This window comes from Salmo salar, chromosome ssa12, assembly GCF_905237065.1.
Source record: "Salmo salar chromosome ssa12, Ssal_v3.1, whole genome shotgun sequence".
Lineage (NCBI taxonomy): Eukaryota > Metazoa > Chordata > Actinopteri > Salmoniformes > Salmonidae > Salmo > Salmo salar.
Genome location: NC_059453.1, coordinates 25243915 through 25269892, shown reverse-complemented (window position 1 = coordinate 25269892; position 25978 = coordinate 25243915). Strand labels below are relative to the sequence as shown.

The following is a 25978-nucleotide window of genomic DNA, read 5'->3' as shown; positions in this document are numbered from 1 at the left end:
AAACCCCAAGACATTCAAAACCACAGTTCAGTAACAAGCCTCAACTTAATTCTGAAAACCCAAGATTCTCCCAGTAGAATTAGAGCTCCAAAAGCACATGCTGTGCAGCAGCAGCATCAGTAGCCCAGTATGACAAAGGGGAACGGCTTTTTACACTGCAGTGGGATTAAACAAGTGGAGCAGAATATCTTAAGACACAGTAATTAACAGAGCACTGAAGACGGCCCTTCTGAGCCATAGAAATAGAATTACAGAATGGAAATGGTTTTGACTTGAATGGGACGGTCCATTCTAATAATTCTATTTCTATGCTCTGTGTGTCCTGTATGTTGCGTTTTAATAGTGACTGAAAGAGGTCGGACAATGGGGTAGGGTTGAGTGTGGCGCTGAGGGAGAAAAGCAGGGAGGGTTAACATACTGCAGCCAGGGAATCTTTACAGTAGCAGCCGACTGACTAAAATATTTCATAGAATTTACAGTTATTGTCCCAACATGTGTTTAGAAATATATACAGCATGGGTATCTGGATATGAAATTCACATGAAAAAAAACTGTCAATGATAGTCATGCAGTTTATTAAAATCAGTCAAAAGTAGACAAACAAAAATCAGGTAACCATTATCTTACAAAGATAACAAATAAATCATGACAATTAGAAAACCTATCCGTACAAAATATACAAGCAGAAACATGTAAAAGGTTTGAAATGACATAAAGACAATAAAGACCTTACTAATGAGCCACAAAATGCTATTTTCTTTATTAATAATCAAGCTGTTTTGGCTGAGAAACATCAACATTTACGATCAGGTTACATTCATGTGTAAACATTGGTATGAGGCAGGACATCCAGATACAGTATGGGTATATCATAGAGGTAGATAGAGGACTCTAGTGCCTAAAAGCCATTTTAGCATGGGCAGCACCATTGAGGACTTTCACCATTTTTAAGTAGAACTGGGTGGGACTTCTTATGGGTTAAGAAATTATCACATAATTCAAACCAGCTCATCAGGAGGGATCAGCCAATGAATTACACTTGTGAACAAATATTCCATAACTGCAGGTGGCAGTAAATCATAAACCTTGGATTTATACCTGTTCAAATAACACACTCCAGGTGGCAGTGTGCACCCTTTCAGTTTGTTTACCAACTCATAGTAGTAGAATAAGAAAAGTAACCACTTCAAAATGGAGATGGCCTCAATGGTGCTGTATGCTCTCAGATGCCATGAAGGGACAGATACAATGTTGTGTCCTCTATCTTGCTCTATGGGGTATATAGAGCTACTTCCTGGTCCATTTTACTTCCTGGCTCCATTTAATTTCCCGGTACATTTCATGTTTTCTCTCAGCACTTGGTCATGTTCAGTAGGGTACACTGTAGCAAAATGTTTCGCAACGGATAATGAAAATGAGTGGTTACCTACCCGCTTAACTCCATTTCAAAAGGTTTTCTCCTGACTGAACATGATCCTGGTCACCGACTTTCCCTTTCTATGCTGGCTTTTACTCAGATCTGTTCTTCGAGTACGTTAACCAGAACACTAGTGTGAGTTCCATGACTCAATCACAGCTGGCTGGTGGTGCTTTAATTGGGGAGGACGGGCTCATAGTAATGGCTGGAATGGAATGGTATTGACATGTCAAACACATGGTTTCCTTGTGTTTGATACCATTCCATTCACTTCATTCCAGTCATTATTATGAGCCGTCCTCCCCTCACCAGCCTACTGTGGACTCAATCATAATGGATAATAAAAACCAGTTCTCAATCAAAACAAGTTCCAATGAAACCCAGCATCCACAAGGAGTACACCCAGACCTGTTTTGGTCAACAGATGTTACGTATCCTTACTATCGACAGATATCCTTACTAACACCACCACTCTGTGGTGAATCACCTCAGCTTTAACATGTGCAAATCAACAAATGTTAGCTTAGCTACATCTCCTAGCCTGCGTGCCAGTCTGCTTCTGCACTCTTTCCAACTCCTTACGCAATTGTCATGCCAGACATGAGGCAACCCAAGCTATTTCCATCTTATACTTTCATCAACACTCTCATGGTTTTGACAATGGGCACTTTGTGACGTAACACACTTGATATGGGGACTACTTTCGGGAACACATTTTTCAGGAAGCTACTTTACCACCTAGCCTACAGTAGTTAGTTATTAGTAACATACAGTACAGCTATCTTTGATGCATCATTCTTAAGACATACTGTATCACTCCACAAGGAAAGGCATGGATGGGAGAATTATAATAATATAATCCTATTATACACATTTAAATGGATACATAACACTGTACATACCCTATGTCTTTTTATCTGAATAAATAAAGAATAATATTGGTCTCTCTTTAGTGGAAAAATCGTAATATTAGAACAAGCGCACCAAGCTGCAAGTGCTACAAGTCAGCTAACAGATACAGTATGCTATATGTTCATATTCACAATATTTGCTGAGCTATGCTATGCTATGCATAATGGCAGGATATTCTGAAAAATATTTTCAGAAAGACACTGAATTCTATTCTCCAATGTTGAACCATGGTTTCCATTTAGTTTTTGTTGTAATTTGGGTTCTATATAGCCCCCAAAAGGGTTGGAACCACAAAGCAGACAGTCGATCAGGCAACAGTCAAATGCAAGCTCATCAGTCAAATGCAAGCTCATCAGTCAAATGCAAGCTTATCAGTCAAATGCAAGCTCATCAGTCAAATGCAAGCTTATCAGTCAAAGCAGTGACTTCATCGCTTGTAAATAGTAGCCTATACACTAAGAAAATAGGGTTCCTCAAGGGTTCTTTGGGAAGGGTGATGATTCTATGTGGAACCATACTGACCCAAATAACCCTTTGAGCCCTTCAATGGTTCTTTGCTTTTAGCGATAATTAAAATGTAGTTACGGCGGCTCATTTGAATATTTTGGGGAGTGGTTTGCTAACAGCTCTTTTTGTCCAACCGTGAGTGAGAGGGTAATGTCAGTTAGTCTAATCTGTTGGGTTATACTGTTACATGCGATACAATAAGCCAGTGACAAACTCACTTACGGCCTTGTGTCAATTGAGAGCAGTTGACTACGTAATTCTCTCCTCAGGAACCCCCAGCTGTTCCAGAGCTAGCACACCTGATTCAACAATAATAAAACCTATGGAATTGTAACAATATAATATGTCTATTAAATCTGATTTAAAAAACCTTTGAGATTGATAAGGTTCTTTACAGAACCATTCTCCATAAAAAGGGTTCTATATAGCCCCCAAAAGGGTTGGAACCACAGCGGAACCCTTTTTGGCTCTATATATAACCTTTTTTTAATGGAAAAGGTTCTTCATATCACCATACACGTTCCATTTAGAACCTTATGAATATGGTTAAAGAACCAAAGCCAAAGAACCCTTATTTGCCACTATATAGAACCATTTGTTTTTAGCGTTTAAAGTTACACGGTGTTACACAATCGGCAACACTGTCGAACACAAACAGAATCATATCAAAAGTCTTCTGAAAAGTCATCAATCAACCAGCAACAGGTGCCGTTAGCAGACCATAACGCAAAATAACTCTTGATACTTTTCAAACGTGTCCAAGAATATTGATATAGTAGTATTGATAACGGACTGTAGGACATGTACTGGTACATAGATTGTATTGACAGTGCATAATCCTTTCACAACCTTTCTATACACATGTTATAGCTACAGAACAAGCTCACTGTTGGCTCCAATTCATATGAACAAATGGATTGGTATGTCATAGACAAAGATTAAAAAGTGTTTATTTACTTCTCTTTTGGTCAGGTCTGATGTTCAGGAGGTTTGTCCAGACATTGAAGGAAATATCAACCCACTGGGCGTGGACTAGTTGAGTCAACATAGTTTCCACGTCATTTCAATGAAATTACGTTGAACCAATGTGGAATAGACATTGAATTGACGTCTGTGCCCAGTGGGAATCCCATCTCTCCAAGTCTTTTACCATCCTCCCTAGTAGTGAGCCTCAATCAGGGCCCCTCCAAGCACGTGTTTAGGTAGTTGTACTTTAGTAGTGTGTTCTAGATCCAGCATCCTCCTCATTTATGAACCACACAGTTCTGTTCTCCACCACTAGAGGGCAGATTATTATTCATATGGAGTCCCAGGTCTCTCTCTGCCACCTGGGTAGAGGTGCCTGAAGCCCCCGAGGAGGGTCCACCGCTGGGAGTCGACAGGGTGTTGCTAGAAGGGCCTTCTCCAGGGGGGTGACCCGCAGCGGAGGGCCCCGCTGCCCCAGGACTGACCCTCTGCAGGTCGGTCAGAGGGCTGGTCAGTCCCAGGCTGGTCAGGGCATCCAGGGTGCCGTCCGGATCCACCATAACATCAATCACTGTGGAGCAAAGAGGAGAAGGAGAAGGTCTAAGTCAATGAAAGAGGTGGTCTGTCAATCAGTCAGTCAAAGAGGAGAAGGTCTGTCAATCAGTCAGTCAAAGAGGAGAAGGTCTGTCAATCAGTCAGTCAAAGAGGAGAAGGTCTAAGTCAATGAAAGAGGTGGTCTGTCAATCAGTCAGTCAAAGAGGAAAAGGTCTGTCAATCAGTCAGTCAAAGAGGAGAAGGTCTGTCAATCAGTCAGTCAAAGAGGAGAAGGTCTAAGTCAATGAAAGAGGTGGTCTGTCAATCAGTCAGTCAAAGAGGAGAAGGTCTGACAATCAGTCAGTCAAAGAGGAGAAGGTCTGACAATCAGTCAGTCAAAGAGGAGAAGGTCTGACAATCAGTCAGTCAAAGAGGAGGTCTGTCAATCAGTCAGTCAAAGAGGAGAAGGTCTGTCAATCAGTCAGTCAAAGAGGTCTGTCAATCAGTCAATCAAAGAGGAGAAGGTCTGTCAATCAGTCAGTCAAAGAGGAGGTCTGTCAATCAGTCAGTCAAAGAGGAGAAGGTCTGACAATCAGTCAGTCAAAGAGGAGGTCTGTCAATCAGTCAGTCAAAGAGGAGAAGGTCTGTCAATCAGTCAGTCAAAGAGGTCTGTCAATCAGTCAATCAAAGAGGAGAAGGTCTGTCAATCAGTCAGTCAAAGAGGAGGTCTGTCAATCAGTCAATCAAGCAAGCAAACAACCAATCAGAGAATGGAAGATTTATTTATATAAAAATGTGATGATTGATATGATGAAATACGTATGAATATAGATGCTCTATGCAGATGCTAACTGTATATCTCTATGACTTGTACTATATACAGCTGAAATCAAATCATGTATGACTGTCTCAGGACTCATACCTAGTAACTGTCTCTCCACTCTCTTCAGATCCTGGAGGATGGTGGTGATCTCCTGGTAAACAACCACACAACAAACAAAAAGGTCAACAACAAAAAACACAGAAATTGTTTAGGGAATTGAAGAAGGGATACCGTTCACAATAAGACATCGACGTCCTCACCTGTTACCTTCCTTATACAACAACAACATCAGATTGACCCTTGTTACCTTCCTCCTTTCTACTGGGAAAAGTTGAAGCAATTAAAACGTGGCATAATCATCCCCTCCATTTGGACTCTAGTGAACAGACACATCACTGAGAGGTAGCCTAAGGCCAGCCACTGTGTTCAGTCTGAATTTACAACCTTGTTCCTGAGCAAGGCAGTATTTTTTGGACCACCCACGACAACAGACTATAAGTCAAGTCCTTTGACTAATCAAACTGCTCCTCTCCTCCAGCTTGAATGGAAGTTCTGATATAGGATAAATAAAATGACATAAACATGAGGGACCTGATCCTAGATCAGCACTCCTACTCTGAGACACTTTTTAATACGGGAGGACAGTGAGGAGGGATAGCTGACATAGGGAGGTGGGACTGAAAGGTTGTCGGTTCAAATCCCAGGACGGACATATTATCTCCATTCACCCAAGTGGCACTTGATTCTGATGTGATGTTTGATACTGTTGTCGAATGTTATGTTATACTCTCAGAGAGAGAGAAAGATAGGGAGTGAGAGAGTGAGAGAGAGGCAAGAGAGGGAGGGAGAGAGAGAGAAAGACAGAGGAAGGGAGAGAGAGAGAGAGAGGGGGAGAGAGAGAGAGAGACAGAGGGAGATAGAGAGAAAGACAGAGGGAGGGAGAGAGAGAGACAGAGGGAGGGAGGGAGGGAGAGAGACAGAGGGAGGGAGGGAGGGAGGAGAGAGAGAGAGAGGGGGAGAGAAAAGAGAGAGGGAGGGGGGGAGTCAAACCTCATCAATTAAAGTGGATATCAAAATACTTTATTACAATCAAGAAACATCATAACTTATACTTCCAGAATTGAGAGGAAGTGACTTATTATCTTGATTTAGAAATTCATGCCAACTCACGTCTCAATTAAACAAATGTGACTGTGCAGACCGGGGGGCAGGTTTGAGAAACACGTCCTTACCTCACCCCCTTACCACCTTCTGTTTAGATCGTCCTACTACATCTGGGTGTTTGTCAGGCTTAACAAACATGATTAATGCAACAGCACCATCAGCCAATGATGGCCTTTAAAACTACTCCGAGCTACCCAGATGGTGGTAGAAGTCATCAATTATTTACCGTCCCAAAGCTTTGTTGCATCATCACCCCAAATAAGCACTCTCTGGTTTGTGTTTCGATTTTTACCAGGCACTTCTCTTGCACCATCGAGAGCGTCCTGACCGGTTGCATCACGGCCTGGTACGGGAATTGCTCCGTCTATGACCGCAAGGCCCTCCAGCGGGTGGTGAAGATGGCCCAGTACATCACTGGGACCGTGCTCCCACCCATCCAGGACATCTACTTGAAACGGTGCCTGAGGAAGGCCCGCAGCATCATCAAGGACCCCACACACCCCAGCCACGAGCTGTTCACTCTCTTACCGTTGGGCAGACGTTATTGGAGCATGAGTTCTGATACCAACAGGCTCAGAGACAGTTTCTATCTACAAGCCATCAGACTGCTGAACACTTGAACTGGACTGACCACCTGCTCTGATTCTCCTTACCTTAGCATACGTGCACTCCCTGACATTCACACACCTACACAGACACATATACATTCATGCTACACACACATCACAACTGCCGCTACCAGAATGTTATTATTATTTCTAAATACTGCGCAATTTAAACACTTGTCCCCCAACCCCCATTCCCCCAAAACACGTGTAAATATTGGACTATAAATTGTGGCTTCCTGTATTATACATGTTTATTCTATTCTACGGAACCATTAACTTGATGTTTCTATTATTATCTTTTATTAAGTTTTATTGTGGTTGCATTGTGCAGAAGGAACCTGCCAGTACACATTTGGTTGGACGGTGTATACTGTATCCCGTACCTACGACTAATACAACTTGAAACCTGAACATGAAACTAGGTCCACCTGCCCTCTGCAGTCATTTATCCCAGCAGCTGGGTGGTACAGCAAGAGGCAAGGTGTGAGGTCAGGACAGTACGGGTCTGGCACCTTACCGTGCTGGAAGTCTGGAGGAGTAGAGAGTCATGCTCGGCTTGGAGTTTATTCTCAATCTCGTCCCATTTCCGGTCCTTATCTTTGAATAATATCCTGGAGAAGTTTTCAAAAAGAAATGTAAGAAAAAAAAATAATCTGTTATATGATCACGTTGAGTGATTTAATTAGTGTGAAATGGGTTGAGGGGGGGACATGGAAGTGGTTTCTGATGTTTCAAAAGTGAGGATGGATGTTTCAAGTTGTCATCTTAACCTTTATGAAGTGCCATTCATAATACGCAAATTAGGATACAGTATTTTATAGGATACAAGCCATCATATCTTATACAACACTACTGATTCTTCCTTGTCGTTATCCGGATTTGATCCAGTTCAAAGCACAGCATGTAGCTGCATGTATTCAGAATATAATGACTTCAAAGTCAAACGCTAGCCTATTATATCACACTGCTTGGGTTTTCTTGCAACTCATAAAGCACTCCTAACACTTCATCATCAAAATCAGGGAATTCATTATTTCACATTCCTTTTCTTTGAATGAATCGTGATGAAAGGTGATGCCTACCTGATTTTGCCTGCTGTTTTGTCCACAGAATGGCGTATCCGTGCAGAGAGCTGGGTCACAGATGCTAATAGTAAACTGTCCAACACCGCCTGTGGGGAAACAACAAGGAAAAGAGGAGGTCTTATGTAAGAGGTGCTTCAGTAAACACCTAAAATAGCATAATAACTAGGACAGGCAGGGATACCAAGGCTATATGCAGTCACAAAACCATGAGGATATTAGATATACAATAGCTTATTTTTGCCCAAATCTCCCAGAAACCAGCATCATCCATCATTAATAAAGTAATAAATGTGTTATTAAGGACCGGACCCCTTTTTTCAATTGTCGCCTAAAATGACATACCCAAATCTAACTGCCTGTAGCTCAGGCATTGAAGCAAGGATATGCATATTCTTGATACCATTTGAAAGGAAACACTTTGAAGTTTGTGGAAATGTGAAATTAATGCAGGAGATTATAACACATTAGATCTGGTAAAAGAAAATACAAAGAAAAAAACAACAATTTTTTTGTACCATCATCTTTGAAATTCAAGAGAAAGGCCATAATGTACTATTCCAGCCCAGGCGCAATTTAGATTTTGGCCACTAGATGGTAGCAGTGTATGTGCAACGTTTTAGACTGATCCAATGAACCATTGCATTTAAGTTCAAATTGTTATATCAAGACTGCTCCAATGTGCCTAATTGGTTTATTAATAACTTTTGAGGTTACACACTGTTTCATCAATAATACAGTAGGTTTCTGATGGGATAGGGTCAATTCACCCTGACATCAAGTCCTTTTGGTTTATGGGCTGTGTTTTGTCTCTCTCTCTAACGACTGTTTTTCAAACTTCTTTATCTCAAACTGGTAATGTTGCCATTGTCATTATAAACACACATTGGATAAAGACAAGCTGAAATAGACTAGAAACCAGGCTAAACCAGAGTACAATCAAATACTTTCAATTATTATTATTTTTAGTTTGGCTTCCAAGCGGCAACAACTCACGTCCTCTCTGTTCCAGGTCTGGCGGCGAATGGCGCGGGGACCCTGTCTGTTAGAGTTGCGTGGCCGGAGCTCCACGGGGCGGACGTTATTACCCAGAATGCTCTCTGTTGACGGGCCGCTCTCCAGATCCAAGCCATCGTCAAAAACTCGCTCCTCCAACTGGGCAAAGCACCCAATACAATGTAATTTATTTTCTGATATATACAGTACCAGTCAAAAGTTTGGACACATCTACTCATTCCAAGGTTTTTCTTTATTTTTACTCTTTTCTACATTGTAGATGAATAGTGAAGACATCAAAACTATGAAACAACACCTATGGAATCATGTAGTAACCAAAAAAGTGTTAAACAAATAGAAATATATTTGATATTTGAGATTCTTCAAAGTAGCCACTCTTTGCCTTGATAACAGCTTTGCACACTCTGTAACGTCTGCTTCCAACTTACACTCTCAAACATATAGATCCCCTGAACGCGGCTCATTTTCCAGCCCACTTTCCAGCTCACACTTTCAAACACCTGGATCCCCTGAACGCGGCTTGTTTTCCAGCCCACTTTCCAGCTCACACTCTCAAACACATAGATCCCCTGAACGCGGCTCATTTTCCAGCCCACACTTTCAAACACCTAGATCCCCTGAACGCGGCTCATTTTCCAGCCCACTTTCCAGCTCACACTCTCAAACACATAGATCCCCTGAACGCAGCTCACTCTCCAGATCCCAATCACCTGAATTATGATCACCTGTTCACACACCTGTATGTCATTATCAAACACTATTTAGTTCAGTTCTTTGCACCCCATCATTGTGAGGTATTGTTTGTTTTGTGACACACTTCTAGTCGGAGCTCTGGCTTTCCTGTAATTTAAGCATCCTGTGTATGATAGTTTCTTCCTGGCTCACTAACGATGCCTATTCCCTGCCTGTACTTTAGCCTATCGGATTTCCTGTTATCAACCTATTGCCTGATCTCCCAGACGATGTTACTAGCCTTTTCCCTGCCTGTACTGAGCTCTCTGTCTCCCATCGTGTTCATTACACACGCTTGGCATTCTCTCAACCAGCTTCATGAGGTATTAACCTGGAATGCATTTCAATTAACAGGTGTGCCTTGTTCATTTGTGGAATTTCTTTCCTTCTAAATGTGTTTGAGCCAATCAGTTGTGTTGTGACATGGTAGGGGTGGTATGCAGAAGATAGCCCTATTTGGCAAAAGACCAAGTCCATATTATGGCAAGAACAGCTCAAATAAGCAAAGAGAAACGACAGTCCATCATTATTTTAAGACATGAAGGTCAGTCAATGTGGAACATTTCAAGAACTTTGAAAGTTTCTTCAAGTGCAGTTGCAAAAACCATCAAGCGCTATGATGAAACTGGCTCTCATGAGGACCGCCACAGGAAATAAAGACCCAAAGTTACCTCTGCTGCAGAGGATGAGTTCATTAGAGTTAACTGCACCTCAGATTGCAGCCCAAATAAATGTATCACAGAGTTCAAGTAACAGACACATCTCAACATCAACTGTTCAGAGGAGACCGTGTGAATCTGGCCTTCATGGTCGAATTGTTACAAAGAAACCACCACTAAAGGACACCAATAATAAGAGACTTGCTTGGGCCAAGAAACACGAGCAATGGACATTAGACCGGTGGAAATCTGTCCTTTGGTCTGTGTCCAAATTTGAGATTTTTGGTTCCAACCGCCGTGTCTTTGTGAGACGCAGAATAGGTTAACGGATGATCTCCGCGTGTGTAGTTCCCACCGTGAAGCATGGAGGAGGAGGTGTGGGGGTGCTTTGCTGGTGACACTGTCTGTTATTTATTTAGAATTCAAGGAACACTTAACCAGCATGGCTACCACAGCATTCTGCAGCGATATGCCATCCCATCTGGTTTGCACTTAGTGGGATTATCATTGGTTTTTCAACAGGACAATGACCCAACACACCTCCAGGCTGGAAAAGTGCTATTTGACCAAGAAGGAGAGTGATGCAGTGCTGCATCAGATTACCAATGCCTCCACAATCACCTGATGTCAATCCAGTTGAGATGGTTTGGGATGAGTTGGACCACAGAGTGAAGGAAAAGCAGCCAACAAGTGCTCAGCATATGGTGGAACTCTAGGTGAAACTCTAGGTGAAGCTGGTTGAGAGAATGCCAAGCGTGTGCAAAGCTGTCATCAAGACAAAGGGTGGCTACTTTGAAGAATCTAAAATCTAAAATATATTTTGATTTGTTTAACAATTTTTTGGTTATTATATGATTCCATATGTGTTATTTTATAGTTTTGATGTCTTCACTATTATTCTACAATGTAGAAAATAGTACAAATAAAGAAAAGCCCTGGAATGAGTAGGTGTGTCCAAACTTTTGACTGGTACTGTAAATCCACAATATTCACAAGGAGCAGGCTTCAGGGCCCGTATTTATGTAGCTTCTGATAGGAGTACTGATCTAGGCTCAGTTTTTAGAATTTTGATCATATTCCTAGATCAGCACTCCTACTCTGAGACGCTTTATGAATATGGGCCCTGATATGTACATGTAGCTCAGACTTTTGGGGAAATCATGACTGATGTCAACAGCTACATAAAGTGTGATTATTGCATCGTGGGATGTGTAGTACCATGGCTCCTGGGTCAGTGGCAGCACTAGCGGCTGGGCTGACTGAGTCGATCTCTCCGGCCACGTCATGGATCTCCCTGGCCAGCATGGCCAGGTCTTTGGCTAGGTCCTGACTGATCCTGTCAACATACAGGGAATGAATCAGTTAAATAACCTTGATTTTACTTATATTGTGTATTATGGTGTATATAGTGCATAAAACAAATTAATGAATATTGCAAAATGGATACATTTGAGGTTATACTGGTTCTCAAAGTAATTTGCTCCTCTATTGAATTAACCCTATTATATTGTATAGGCCTAGTGAGATTGCTCCCCTATAGAATTGACCCTACATTATCTTTCTAAATGTACAGTACAGACTGCTCCTCCATACCTGGCGATCTCTTCACTGTGAGTGGTCCAGTCCTTCATGTACTCCTCCTGTTCTCTGCCTGCTGACTGCTGCCTCAGAGCCGCTATGCCCCCCGGACTGGGCGTGGCAGGGGCGGAGCCACCCAGCTGGGTCAGCCGCGGCGACGCAAACTGCCGGGCGGGACCGCCGTGCTTGGACGGGTGGCGGTTGGAGCCGAACTCGTCCTCAGAGGTGGAGGCGTAGTCCATGGGCATCCGGCGCCACCGGCCACCAGCTGGAGTCAAGAGAAGATGTTTTGTCAGTAGCAGCAGTAGTGATTGAGGGCTTTACCACTACTGGATACACACAACTGTCCATAGAAGAGATTTTACTCATAAACTCAGTAAAAAGAGAAACGTCCCTTTTTCAGCACCCTGGAGTTAATGCACTGCAGTACTTAATGCAGCTGTTGGCCACACCAAATACTGACTGTTACTTTTGATTTTGACCCCTTTGTTCAGGGACACATTATTCAATTTCTGTTAGTCACATGTTTGTGGAACTTGTTCAGTTTATGTCTCAGTTGTTGAATCTTGTTATGTTCACACAAATATTTACACATGCTAAGTTTGCTGAAAATAAACGCAGTTGACAGTGAGAGGACATCATTTTTTTTGCTGAGTTTACATGTAAATGTACGTAAAGATGCTCAATAATGAGAGAACCTACAAAAAGACTATAGCACAAACATGATACAAAATCAATCATTGCGGTGGATAAGTTACTAGAAAACAGTCACTCAGAAACACTACTTCTGTATCAGACAGTACAGTATGTTACCCGTGGAGGTGATGTAGCCCTTAGACTTGTCAGGTAGTTTGGAGGCGCTGTTAGCCCTGGCCCTGGGTATTATCCCTCCCATGTTGCTGACTCCTCTGAGTCCCTGTCGGACGGCGTAGTCAGTAGCAATGCTACGAGCCCCTATCCCCCGGCTACGGCCCCCAGTGGCCTCTGAGTCACTCTGGGCAGACGGAGATCCCATCCTGGGCTTCCTGGGCTGGGCCAGGGCCTCAATGCGGGACAGGCCTCTCCGGATCCCTGGTCCAGGAGCCGCGGACCTGGAGCTAGCGGTGCTAGCCTCGGAGGCTACGGACATCCGGTCCATGTCGGCGGGTTCGGTATCGGAGGAGTCCCCCAAACGGGCACGTCTGAGTATCGAGGCCCGGGTGGGCCGCACCTTGGGCAAGGTGGTGGTAGGTTTACTGAGGGTGTTTGTGGTGGTGCTGGATGCCTGTGTGTTTTTAGCCCGGCTAGCCTTGGTGCTAGCCTCCACTCTGGTGCTTCCGGCCTGGGTTCTGGCGTGGGAACTGTGGGAGCTAACCTCCTGTATGGAGGGTTGGGAGTCGGAGAGGAGGGAGTTGGAGTTGACATCGTCATCCGTTAGGTCCAGGGAGGTCCAGGCACGACCAGCTTGGCGGGTCCCTTGTCCTCCAGACGGTCTGGATTTGGGTTTCCTATCCTGGGTATCTCTGGCTCTGGTAGGCCCCTTGGTGGAGGAACACAGCACCGTCTTCTCCCTCTCTTTCTGCTGGGCCGCTAGGGTACGTCTCTTCTGGTGGTCCACCTTCCGCCCTCCGACGCCCGCTGCCTGGCTAACGGTGCTGGTGGTGTCCACATCCGACTCGGGCGACAAAGACCCCTCGATGGACTGGCTAATTGGTTCACCCAGGTCTGATACCGTTGTCTCCAGAAACGCAGCCACCGCCTCGGAGTCCTTCTGCTGGGTGGTACTATCCACCTTGCCCTCCTTTGTCAGTATTCGTGCCCCAGTTTGCGTGTCAATCCGTGGGATGAGCTCCTGGGGGACGTTGGTGCTGGGTCTCTCCACCGTAAAGCTCTCTTGTCTAAGAAGCGGCTTCGCAACACTCTCACTTTCTTTAGCCTTCTCCTCCATCTCCTTCTTCCTCCTTCGTGCCTCCTCCAGTCTCTTCCCCCCACTACTCACTGGCCGAGGAGGCAGTTTCGCCAACACAGTTTCTCTCCGGCTTCCCGCATCTTGGTTCTTCGCTGGAGAGCCTTTTTTCGGACTTCCTCTGGTGCTTCCACCCACACTACCAGCCTGGCTACCCCCACCACCTCCACCACCAGGCTTGGTCCTCCCTACTCTCCCCATCTCCTGGTTCTCCTTCTCCTGGAGCTCAGTGTCCTGTTTCTCCCCCACATCGGAGGGGCGGTGAGCTGGACCAGGGGATCTCCTCCCCCCTGGGGTTGCCTCCTCGGTGGAGGGGAGCTGGGGCAGGGTTCTCCTCTTGCGCTCTGTATAGCTGGAGGAGGCCATGGAGGCAGAGTGACTGGACTCACTGATCTCAGCTATAGAGAGACAGGGTATAAAAAATCATAATCATTTCTACACTATAATATCTACTGTGTCTAACTAACTCTCATATATTGGCAATATAAATACCCAACACTCTTTTCTTTATTCTAGTTATTTTTGACATTATACTGAAATAAGTGGTATGACTAATAGATTAAAAACAACTGAAAAACAGCAAAGCACTTCAATTTCAGAACAAGTCTAAACCCAGCAGTAGTACCTCTGTCCTCAATGTGGTAGTGGACATGGGACTCAGCTCCAGAGCCCTCAGGGTCAGTCCTGATGTGGCTGGCTGCCAGAGTAGCCCATTGGGAGACCCACCTGGGACCACCCACAACCAGCTCCTCTGGGAGAGACTGAAGGACAAACAGGGGAGAAACTGCAATTGAACAACACCCAGTCCCCAACATAAAGGGGAGAGACTAGAGCGCAGGGAAGACAAGGACACATTCTACTAGTCAGAGTGTCACAGTGGCATGTACACATCTATTATTTACAGGTAAAATGCTTAGGACTACTTCAAACAAAACCACACTTTTGAGAGCATGTTTCTTTTCTTTATAAAAAAATCATATTCTTTCCACAAGGAATGGCATCAAACGGAAAGCTTTCGTTACGTGTGAAGTCTGTCTTAATCTTGGAGTATAAATATAGCAAATCTACAGTAGTGTCTGGCTTAGAGTTGAACTCCTTCACTCCTCTGCAATGGAGAGTCTCTGTGTAGACAGATAGAAATGCTGTTACCTCTGGATCGATACGTCCAGGCTTGCCTCTGTCTCCTGAGCCTGGTCTCTGAGTAGTCAGTCTCTCTCTCTGGATGTCAGGATAGCCCCCCACCCTGGACAGAGCCTGGTAGTCCTCCACACCAAATACCTGGACCAGAACATGGACTTCAATAAACATTCAACCAAACATTCAATCAAGAGGTCAACATAATGTGGGCTTAGTGCACTTGCACAGTACCACTTGCAGTAAATACGAGGCCATGCCCTTGACAAAAAGACACCAATTATGGGACTCATGAATGTGTAAAATAGTTATTCAGATGAAACAGGATTCAAATGACAGTTTAAACTCATTAAAGTCCTATTGACCATCCCCACCTTGTCAATCATTCTCCTGGCCTCCTCCTCTTGGTTATCTTCGTTCTCTATCTCTATGGTATAGGTACCACGGTCGCTATAGTCGTCTCCATGGCGATTCTGATACCCTCCCCCAAGTCCTATTGGTTGGTGTTGGTCGCGGTGGTAAGGAACTGAATCCTTGGTCCTCTCTCTCTCTCTTAACTCTCCTCCGATGGGTGCCATTTTGGAAGCTGAAGATCTGTGTCGTCGGGCTGGGCTATCTTCCTCGGCAAAGAGTCCCTCTGGGACGTTGGCGCGCCCCTCTCGTATCTTGACCCCTGACCCCTCAAGTCGGCCGCCCCACAGCCCCCTGGAGTGGTCCTCGAGGGCAGCCCGGCGTTGCTCTCCCAGCGCGGCTGCATTCTCTGAGTCGCTCTGGGTACCGTCCTCGTGTTTACTACCTGAAACGAGAGAGAAGGGGGTTGGACGTTTGGTGTGTGCAGTTATAATCCTGTGAACCTATTGGGTTGGTTTCCCAGACACCGATTAAGCATAGTCCTAAACTATGAAGCGCTTTCGATGGAGATTATCCATTGAGCATGCTTTCAAATCAAGGACTAATCTTAATCTGTGTTTAGGAAACGGTCTCATAGTTTAATAACTGTGTAGTGCTATGTAATGAAATGGCAAGAGGACTTGCTGATGGAAAAATCTCAATTCTATTCTTATGGTGATTGGTTGGTTGGTCTTACCTTTAAGACTCTTCAGCTGAACCGGCACATCGCTCTTCACGCTCTCCCCGTCGTCCTCCACCACTCTGTCAACTGACTCCGTACGGGCCAATGGGATCTCGTTCTGGGCCAGCCAATCAGCTACTTTCACCTCCGCCGCCACCATGGCCGTTTGCAGGGCGCTCAGCTCCTCTCCCGCGCCCTTCTTTGGGGGCCGTGGCCTCACCTCCGGCGCCACCTTCACCACCCGGTCCTTAACCGTCACCTTATTGGACGCCTGCAGGTCAAACTCGATGGTGAAGGAGGCATGGCCCTGGGGGACGGCTTCAGGGCCGGAGGCGGGGTTAGCGGCGGTGGCGCCTTCCGTGTCTTGGGAGGGGGGTTCGTTGGTATAGGAGGGGATCTCGAAGTAACTGGGCTCCTGGCTTGTGGTGTGCAGGCCATTCTCCTGGACCTCGGCTGTTGTCTCCTTGGGGTCTTTACCATCTGTCGTTTCAAGCAGATATCAAGATGGCGTAATACAATGACTTAGACTTTGAGATTCAATTGCTGTCATATGCTACCAGAAAGGCAAAAGTCTAATGTTATCTGGTAGGGTTATTGATGTATAAACAGGCAGACAGACAGACAGACAGACAGACAGACAAAGTGAAACACAGCTAACTTTAGTCTGTATTCCAGGCTAGACAGCATCTACCTGACTCAGATCTCTCCTGCTTCCTGTCAGTTGTCGTCCCATCCTGCTTCCCAGAGTTCTCATCGTCTGCGTCCCCGTCCCCCCACCAGGAAGGCTGGCCGTACAGAGGGGTGCCCCTTTTTAGTACTGCAATGTCCCCTGGGAAAGATACGACACCATCCACAAGGTCAGTAAGAAAGACAAGGATTTTGTTTTGAACTGATATTGTGTTTCCTCACAGTTCTCCAAAAGACTATTGTGACAGAACAAGTTTAACCTCCTAGTTTGTCTACCGCAGCCATTCACACGCGCATTGATGTCAGGGGTACGCCAAATAAAAATGTGATTTATATACATTAAAAAAATATATATATATTTTATAAAAAATATATATTATTCACATTTTCAAACAGTCCATTTATATTTTGTATAAATTACAGGGCTATACATTTGGGTGAGTTTTTTTTTCTTGACCTGAGTAGCCTCGTTTCACTGCCAAAAATAGCATTCAGTGAAATAACAACACAATGTCAAATACAGGTAGCCTAGTCAAATAATTAACATCCAAACACATTAAACGTTACTCTCTCGCGGGAATTCCACTAACGGTCCGTATGTAGCCAAACATAGCTGCTGCTCATTCCGTTTGCTCGGAAATTGATGAATGGTTAAAAAATGTTAGGCCCGCGTCCATAAAGACACACACCAGCTCTACTGGTTGTACTGCTACTACTAGCAGTACTACACCTGCACCTGTCGACGACACAAGTTGTTCTGCTTCCACGAGCACATCCAATGCTAGCATCAGTTATTATACATTTGTTGTTATCCCAGCTAGCATGGACACTGACAGTTGTGAATCTGATGCAGCCAAAGAGCTACTGCCCCCTTACCCGGGAAAGCACCGAACAACAGACAGGGACGGTGGACCATCGAAGAGGTGCAAATATGATGAGAACTACATTGATTTGCGGTTCATTTATATTGGGAGTAGTGCCTTTCCTCAGCCACAGTGTGTTATATGTGCAAAAGTACTATCTCACAACTCGATGAAACCTTCACTCTTGCGCAGAGATTTAGAAACAAAACATGCCAATTTGAAAAATAAGCTACAGGAGATTTTTGAGCGAGAATTAAGACAACTTTTGAGTAGTAAGACTTGTATAAAAGCCACAGATACCATTAATAAGAAGGGATTAGAAGCATCTTATATGGTGAGCTACCGAGTGGCTAGGACAGGCAAGTCCCATACTATTGTGGAGGACTTAATTATTCCTGCTGCCGCAGATATGGCAGGGACAATGCTGGGGGAAAAGGCAAAAAAACTATACAGACAATGCCTTCATCAAACAACACTATTTCACGATGCATCACTGACATGGCAGGAGATGTTTTGAAACAATTACTGCTTCGCATACATGCCAGTGAATTATATGCGTTACAGCTGGATGAGTCAACAGACGAGGCGGGCTTGGCACAGCTCCTGGTATATGTCCGTTACGTTTATGGGGGGTCAATTAAGGAAAATATCCTCTTCTGCAAACCACTGGAAACCAGGACAACAGGAGAGGATATTTTTTTAAGTACTGCACAGCTTTGTGACATCAAATGAATTTTGGTGGTCAAGATGTGTTGGTATCTGAAATGATGGCGCAAAAGCCATGACAGGGAGACATAGTGGAGTGGTAACGAAGCGTGCAAACAGTTACTCCCGACGCCACTTGGGTACACTGCAGCATCCATCGAGAGGCTCTTGCTGCCAAGGGAATGCCTGACAGCTTGAAATACGTTTTGGACACTACAGTGAAAATGGTTAACTTTGCTATAATAAGGCCCCTGAACTCTTGTGTATTTTCTGCACTATGCAATGATATGGGCAGCGATCATGTAACGCTTTTACAACATACAGAAGTACGCTTGTTATCAAGGGGCAAAGTATTGACACGTTTTTTTTAAATTGAGAGACGAGCTTAAGTTTTCTTTACTGACCACAATTTTCACGTCTGACCACTAGCATGATGATGAGTTTCTCACACGACTGGCCTGTCTGGGTGATGTTTTTTTCTCGCCTGAATGATCTGAATCTAGGATTACAGGGACTCTCCGCAACTATAATCAATGTGTGGGACAAAAGTGAGGCCATGATTAAGAAGTTGGAGCTCTTCTCTGTCTGCATTAGCAAGGACAACACACAGGTCTTTCCATCATTGTATGATTTTTTTGTGTGCAAATGAACTCAAGTTTACGGACAATGGCAAATGTGATATGGCAAAGCACCTGAGTGAATTACGCAGATACTTTCCTGAAACGGATGACACAAACAACTGGATTCGTTATCCTTTTCATGCCCTGCCTCCAGTCCACTTACCGATATCTGAACAAGAGAGCCTCATCAAAATTGCAACAAGTGAACATTTAATTTAAATCAGAAGCCAATGCCAGATTTCTGGATTGGGCTGCGCTCAGAGTATCCTACCTTGGCAAATCGCAATGTTAAGACACTGATGACATTTGCAACCACATACCTATGTGAGAATGGATTCTCGGCCCTCACTAGCATTAAAACTAAATACAGGCACAGACGGTGTGTGGAAAATGATTTAAGACTGAGACTCTCTCCAGTACAACCCAACATTGTAGAGTTATGTGCATCCGTGTGCATCCGTTCAAGTGCCACTGGGGCGGCAGCGTAGCCTAGTGGTTAGAGCGTTAAAGCAACCGAAAGGTTGCAAGATCGAATCCCCGAGCTGATAAGGTACATATCTGTCGTTCTGCCCCTGAACAAGGCAGTTAACCCACTGTTCCTAGGCCGTCATTGAAAATAAGAATTTGTTCTTAACTGACTTGCCTAGTTAAATAAAGGTAAAATAAAAAAAAGTACACCCTTCTCATTAACCTGTGGTGAATTATTCACAATTTTCTATGAACAAATAAGATTTTATATGTAAGATGGTTAAATAAAGAGCAAAATTATTGATTATTATTATATTATTATTTGTACCCTGGTCCTATAACAGCTCTTTGTCACTTTCCATTTCTGACAAAAACTCACACTCATTCTTATGTTTAATAAATGTATCGTATAGTGTGTGTGTGGCAGGCTTACAATGATGGCAAAAAATAACATTTGAGAGTGTTTCTGACCCTGGTGCTAGAGGGGGTGCGCAGCTGAAGATTGAATGTTTGAAGGGGTACGGGACTATAAAAAGGTTGGGAACCATTGGTCTACCGCAATGTCCCCTGAGAAACAAACAATGACCTCTGCAAACTCGAACTAGCACTTTGTACCCACACAAGTCCCCAAAAGACATATTGTGGCAGAACAGTTTGACCTCCAAAGTTGTCTCCAAGTCAGAGCACTTTAGAATCACATTTAGGTGACAGCCTAGCATAGGAAACTAAAAATACAGGACACACGGTTGTCACAGCACAGACTGTGTGGGTGTATGGCATCGCCAAAATCCTGTCATCTCTCTTAACCTAATCCTGTCACCTGTGTCACCCTCCAAGGTCCATGCAGAGTGCAGACCCTCTCACCTGTCAGCTTGTCATCCCCGGCCCCCTCTCTGCTGGTCTCAGGGGGTTTACTACCCACTGCCGCCGCCCCATCGGAGCCACCCTCGGAACCACCCTGGGCTGCAGCCTTGACCTCTACTGCAGGTCTGGATGGTACCGGAACAGCTTCTGGAGGCTTTACCGTCTGCAGTAGGAGCTGACTATTAAACTTCTCATGCTGATAGACGAGGACACAGGACAACACAGAGAGAAGATGAGCTCACACAGTTAGAGGTATGATTATAAGGGTCGGTTTAATAAGGAGCTCTTCTATGTTTGCACTAACATACATGGGACAATCTATCCTTGCATCAGTGAAATTATACAGTAGTCACGGTCTTGGTTATGAGCATAGAATTTTTTGTTGTTGTGCAAATCTCAATTGGCATCAGTTCATGATTCACGCAAAGTCTGAGTAATTTATGCATGTAGAACTCAAGTTAGGATTCAGACAGACCTAACTGAACAATGTATCACCAAGTTCCACATAAAGTATGTTTTTGTCTTTCGAACAAAGCAGTGAGGTTTTGCTACGTGCAGCAGAAACCGCCGCCATTCTTGACTGAACATAATCTCCATTAAACACGCATCAACCAACGTAGTAGAAAAAGAAATTTCACAGAGCTTTTCTTTCACAATACTTTGTGAGCATATTTTATTGGGCTCTTTCTCAATTCATATTTACTCGAGTTCTCGCATCCTCGCTCCTCGCCTCCTCGCTCCTCGCCTCCTTCTCAAAATGGATTAGAGAAGAAAGTCAGAGGGGAGGGACCTTGGAACCTCTCCTCCAATATGGTTGAGAAAAAGGCGAGGAGATAGGATGATAAGAAACACAGAAAGAGAACTAGCTATTTCCTTAGCCTACTGTCCAACCAACCTTTAGTGCTTCCTCGGGGACATGGAGCTCTCCTCGCACCACAGTGAACAGGTTGGTATGTGAGACAGGTTAAGGAAAGGTGATTGTACAGCACAGGCTTAGCTCTTTACAGGAGATAGCACAGATATTTAACATTTTAGTCATTTAACGGCATACATTCTTATTCAGAGCGACGTACAGTCAAGAAACAGATATGCTAATCTATTATGCATTAGTCACAGCAGTACGTTTGAAAGGTTAGATGATTTTTCAGACAGTATATTAAGAGTTATTATTTTACTGTTTTATATACCCGTACTCTGGTCTTGAAGTCCTTCTTTTGTCGCTCTCATTCATTATGTATTGATGAAATTTCAATTACCTACTGTAGTCTAAGCTTCAAAGACAAAATGGCACCATGACAGGATATCATATCCAAACCTCAACTTGTCGTCAATTTTCAATGTGATATACACCTGCTCCTGTATTCTGACATCATTCACAAATGTCTGGAAGGAAAGGAATATCATTATTAGCAGTTTAGAACAGTTTATGAAGCACATGAATAATTTCATAATCATATTTATTAAAATCTTACTTACCCCATTCAGGCTTCCCAGGTCCTTGACTTTATGTTCGTCCGTGGATGGCTCATAGTTGATAACGGCATGCTGTTTGTCCACACTGCGGGACTAAAGACACAATAATCCAGTCAATCAATATAATCCTGCTAATCTCTTTATAATCCAGATTACATAGATTACATTCGGTCCAACAGTCACCTGCAGCAGTGTGACCCACTAGATTCGAACCCAGGTCTCTTGACAAGACTAAAGCCTAGAGATCAGCTCTGGGAGCTACCGCACGTCTTCAGGTTCATTAGCAGTGGTAGTACAGTTTAGGCATAACAGCTACAGTGTTGGACTGACATTCTCAAGTACCTGGGTTGGAGTTCCGTTCTAGACTCGCTACAATACTAAATATGATTTACCTGTAACATGAGTTCACAGTCGTCTCGACCAACAAAGATCATCTCCCAGGGGAGGCGGTGCCTCATGCCCCCGCCACTCACCAGGAACCAGGAAGAGACACTCATCTCTGCCACGCCCACTGCCACACCTGCTCACCTTTAACCCCTATGACACCCTGTGTAAGAAGACAAGGGGCTCCATTCAATTAGTATGGCAGAAGTTCAACGGTACAGTGTGAATTCAATTTAAAGGTAATGATCCCCGCGTTAGCGGAGACTGCATTCACGGTAACCGCTACAAATCTCGGCTCAATGGGAAATTACCTTTAAATTTCGATCACACAATCTGTAACACTTCAGCAATACAGATTGAATAGAGCCCACGGTCAGTATCAGTTAGTTAGAACAACCAGTCATAACAGCCAACTGTAAATGGAGGGAACACAATCATTACCCTTTTTATTAAAACATTTTATATGGTTGCTCACAATGTAAAGAGCTTTGTGATTTTTGTCTGTAAATAAAAATCTCTCTACCAATGACATGTAGGCCTGTTATAATGTATTATTGTCACAACATTCTAACTATTTTCGACGAAGTCGAATGAAGAGAATGGATAAGAACCTAAAAACAAACAGGGATAAAGTTAACAATTTTGTCACACCTAAACTCAGCAAAGAGGTTTCTTTTAAACTAAATGCCCAGCACACTGACCTGCTGGTATGACTGGACCTTGTTGCTAACAATAAGGCCTTAGAACAGACTACATTGCAACCATTCCAGAAGAAATGAGATAATACGTCACTGACAGTTTGACATCCTGCTTAACGGCCAAATGTAATTACTGAGTGTTGCCGGGTCACCAAACCAAAGTCTCACTGAACCAATGTCACTGAACTGAGAGTGGCCATTCAGTGATGATGGATATATTGTGTTACAGCAGGCTGTGATACAGGCTACCATACAGGATCTAAACAACGACGATAACTGTTGGATAGTTGATCAGATGGCTTAGATAGACCAGACAGACAACCTGAAAGACATGAAGATACTGTATAACATGAGTATGACTCAGGACAGGCACAGAGACCCCAGCAGGTAGACAGCGAGAGAGAGAGAGGGAGAGATGGACACACCCACACACTGACAGAGTCATCTCGTTTCCGCTCAGAAGAAACATACCATCTGGTGCTCATTTTTTGGTCATAATTGCTATATATATAGGCCTACAGTAGCCTACATAAAAACACACTAAGACTATATGGCCTAGCTAGCCTACCATTCAGTTTGCAGTGACACAGGCCTCCATAGGCAATGCTTGAAGGGGTATGCTACTGGTAGGCCATGCTGACTCACGATGCCCCATCAGTGAAAAAGTAATTTAGCGAGATTTAATCTAATCAGGCACCTTGTCATATCTAGGCCCCGAATGAGTGTAGATGGTTCATATGTGAATGCGACCAGACAGTCCTGATTCCCCATTGTGGAATTGGATTGGTTAACCCTATATGCGGCCTCGGTCTCGCAATTGTGCCCGACGTTTTTGCATTGGTTTCGTTGCCGTCTCTCTCTCGTTCTCCCTCCTCTCAATTACAGAGCTATATGATAAATGACAGCTCATCATTTCTCTCTGGAAGCTACTGTAGATGGCTCTGCCTGAGCATAAAAAACAACCAACCCTGCGTTAGCGACCTTATTATTACGTTTACCATGTGTTCAATAATCATTATTTGTTTTATTAACATAGGCTGTTTTGGATGTACTAAACACTCTATTGATGTATGGCAACTGATGCTGCTGTTTTTCATTCTGGTCGGTAACCTTTTGCGGTTGAAAGCTTATATGATATCTTTATCATAATCGATAGCTTACATATGTGGTATTACGAGTGCCATTTAGGGCAACGCGTGACACCGAATTACACATACAGGTTCATTTGAAAGGTTTACAAAAATAACCCATCACGTGTTGTTTAGGTCGCCAATTTGATGTGCTGTCTGGGCTGTACCGTTATGGACGACATAGCCTTGTACCCTCGGCCACAAATAACCTAGAATTTTCATTTTGCGGGCCTTTTTTTCTTTAAGGCAGGTCGCGGGCAAATGCATTGTCTGGGTGTGGTCAGATACGGCGGAGGAATAAAACATGCATCTCACTCACCCTTTGTCAGGTACGGAGTATTCAGCATCCGTTTTGTATCCAGTAAATCTTTTGATGCACGGTGCGGTGACATACAGTGAGGGGAGCCTGCTGCCTGCCCAGCCCTGGTTCTCGAGCGCTTCTCTTCCTTCGCCTGGAGGTGGCGCTGCGCTGATGTACAACACAAGCCAACAAGCCAAAGGCAAAGCAGTCCAGCCATTAATGCTACGCAATGGCAACAACGGCGCAATGAGCGCATCTTCTTGCGTATGACGTTGAGATGTAATCTGTAGTCCAGTGGTTCCCAACCTTTTTCGGTTACTGTACCACCAATTTAATTAGGCTCTGCCCCAGAATACCCCTCAGGTACCCCCTCATGTGCATTTGACCACGAAGCCTATGGTCTCGAGTCTTCTCAAGTACCGCCAGGGGTCCTGTACCCCTGGTTGAGAACACCTGTTGTAGGCTACTGGTCAATGTCCCATGAATATGATCCAGTTGTTTTGATATATCCAGATGCTGCTAACTCGTGATGGTTGCAGTAAACACAAGTGTTCTTTATTTCTTTATGCTGGAGGCTACTGCATGTGTTGGACCGAAGGATCACTGTCACATCATGTGGTCTGTTATGGGTGTAGTGACAATGTTTTAAGTAGGCTACTGGAATTAGGCCTGAAATGTTGAGCATGTGGAAAATAGTAATAGTTTGTTAGATTGCATTGCCTTACTTAGCATCCTATGAAACAAACCTTTATAGACTGTAGGACTTGACTTTTATTTGATAAAAGGCTACCATCTCAATAATCCCTCGTGGACAGATTTTAGTTCTGTGTTTCCCGAGATTGCTTGATAAATGACATCTGTTCATTTGAGGTTATGACCAGCAGAGGGCAGCCTAAGTCTATGTTTGGCAGTGAACCAATGGAGCATGGTTCACTGCTGTGGTGGGTGACTGCCAGGTACCAGTACAGTGTGTGTGTGTGGTGTGTGGGTGACTGCCAGTAACCAGTAGTCAGGGCTAACATTGCAGCCAGCAGACTCTCACCCCCTCCTCTCTTCTACTTCCTTAATGGAGTTGTCAGTGCTGAAAGATGCTTCTGGTCGACCCTGCGGATCGGAATCTGATAGTGAAGCCAAGAGCAACTGGACCGTGTAGGCTACGTGTGCCATTTCTAAATGTGTATAGCGCTGTCCTGTACTTGTTCTGTATTATGTCATGTTTCATGTTCTGTGTGGACCCCAGGAGGAGTAGCTGCTGCTTTCCCAACAGCTAATGGGGATCTTAATAAATACCAATACCAAGCTGCTTATTATGACCGTCTGACAGTCCTGATAGGTAGACAGACATACAGTTACTGTAACCGGAAGTTGCTCCTAGGTACAGAGCTAGGATCAGTTTGCTCTCCCCAAATTCTATCCTGAACCATTAGGGAGGGAAATACAGAACTGACCCAAGATCAGTGTAGAGGGGCGACTTCACCCTAATCCGCTGTCTTCCTTTTAGGCTGGACTGAGATGTCTGCTCTTGGCATTAATTAACCAGGCGTTACTCTCTGTGGTAGACTTGTTAAGAATAATATACTGTAAAATAAATGCAACTGTCAGACGAAAACAACAGTGTCAATGATAGCTTCAAAG

The 25978-nt window shown here is 44.1% G+C and overlaps 1 protein-coding gene across 1 annotated transcript; it reads right to left on the bottom strand.

The window, feature by feature from the left end:
• Positions 1 to 552: 552 nt before the first annotated feature.
• Positions 553 to 24477, bottom strand: LOC106564608 (centrosomal protein of 170 kDa). Its single transcript, XM_014130758.2, has 19 exons — positions 24362 to 24477; positions 22223 to 22377; positions 21834 to 21923; positions 21662 to 21740; positions 21253 to 21311; positions 20358 to 20553; positions 16842 to 16979; positions 16166 to 16630; positions 15453 to 15874; positions 15094 to 15222; positions 14570 to 14705; positions 12813 to 14342; positions 12015 to 12267; positions 11640 to 11757; positions 9010 to 9168; positions 8014 to 8102; positions 7449 to 7542; positions 5259 to 5310; positions 553 to 4373 (listed from the first exon to the last, which is right to left on the bottom strand). Exons 2-19 carry the CDS (start codon positions 22325 to 22327, stop codon positions 4081 to 4083), a joined length of 4407 nt encoding a protein of 1468 aa, XP_013986233.2. The 5' UTR covers positions 22328 to 22377; positions 24362 to 24477; the 3' UTR covers positions 553 to 4080.
• Between the last annotated feature and the right edge of the window lie 1501 nt (positions 24478 to 25978).

Excerpts from the sequence above, each read along its gene's own strand:
- LOC106564608 (XM_014130758.2), bottom strand. The coding sequence starts at position 22,327 with ATGAGTGTCTCTTCCTGGTTCCTGGTGAGTGGCGGGGGCATGAGGCAC. Across the intron at positions 7,543-8,013 it reads AAAACAGCAGGCAAAATCAG|GATATTATTCAAAGATAAGG; the intron begins GTAGGCATCACC and ends AAACTTCTCCAG. Across the intron at positions 5,311-7,448 it reads TCCTCCAGACTTCCAGCACG|GAGATCACCACCATCCTCCA; the intron begins GTAAGGTGCCAG and ends GTTGTTTACCAG.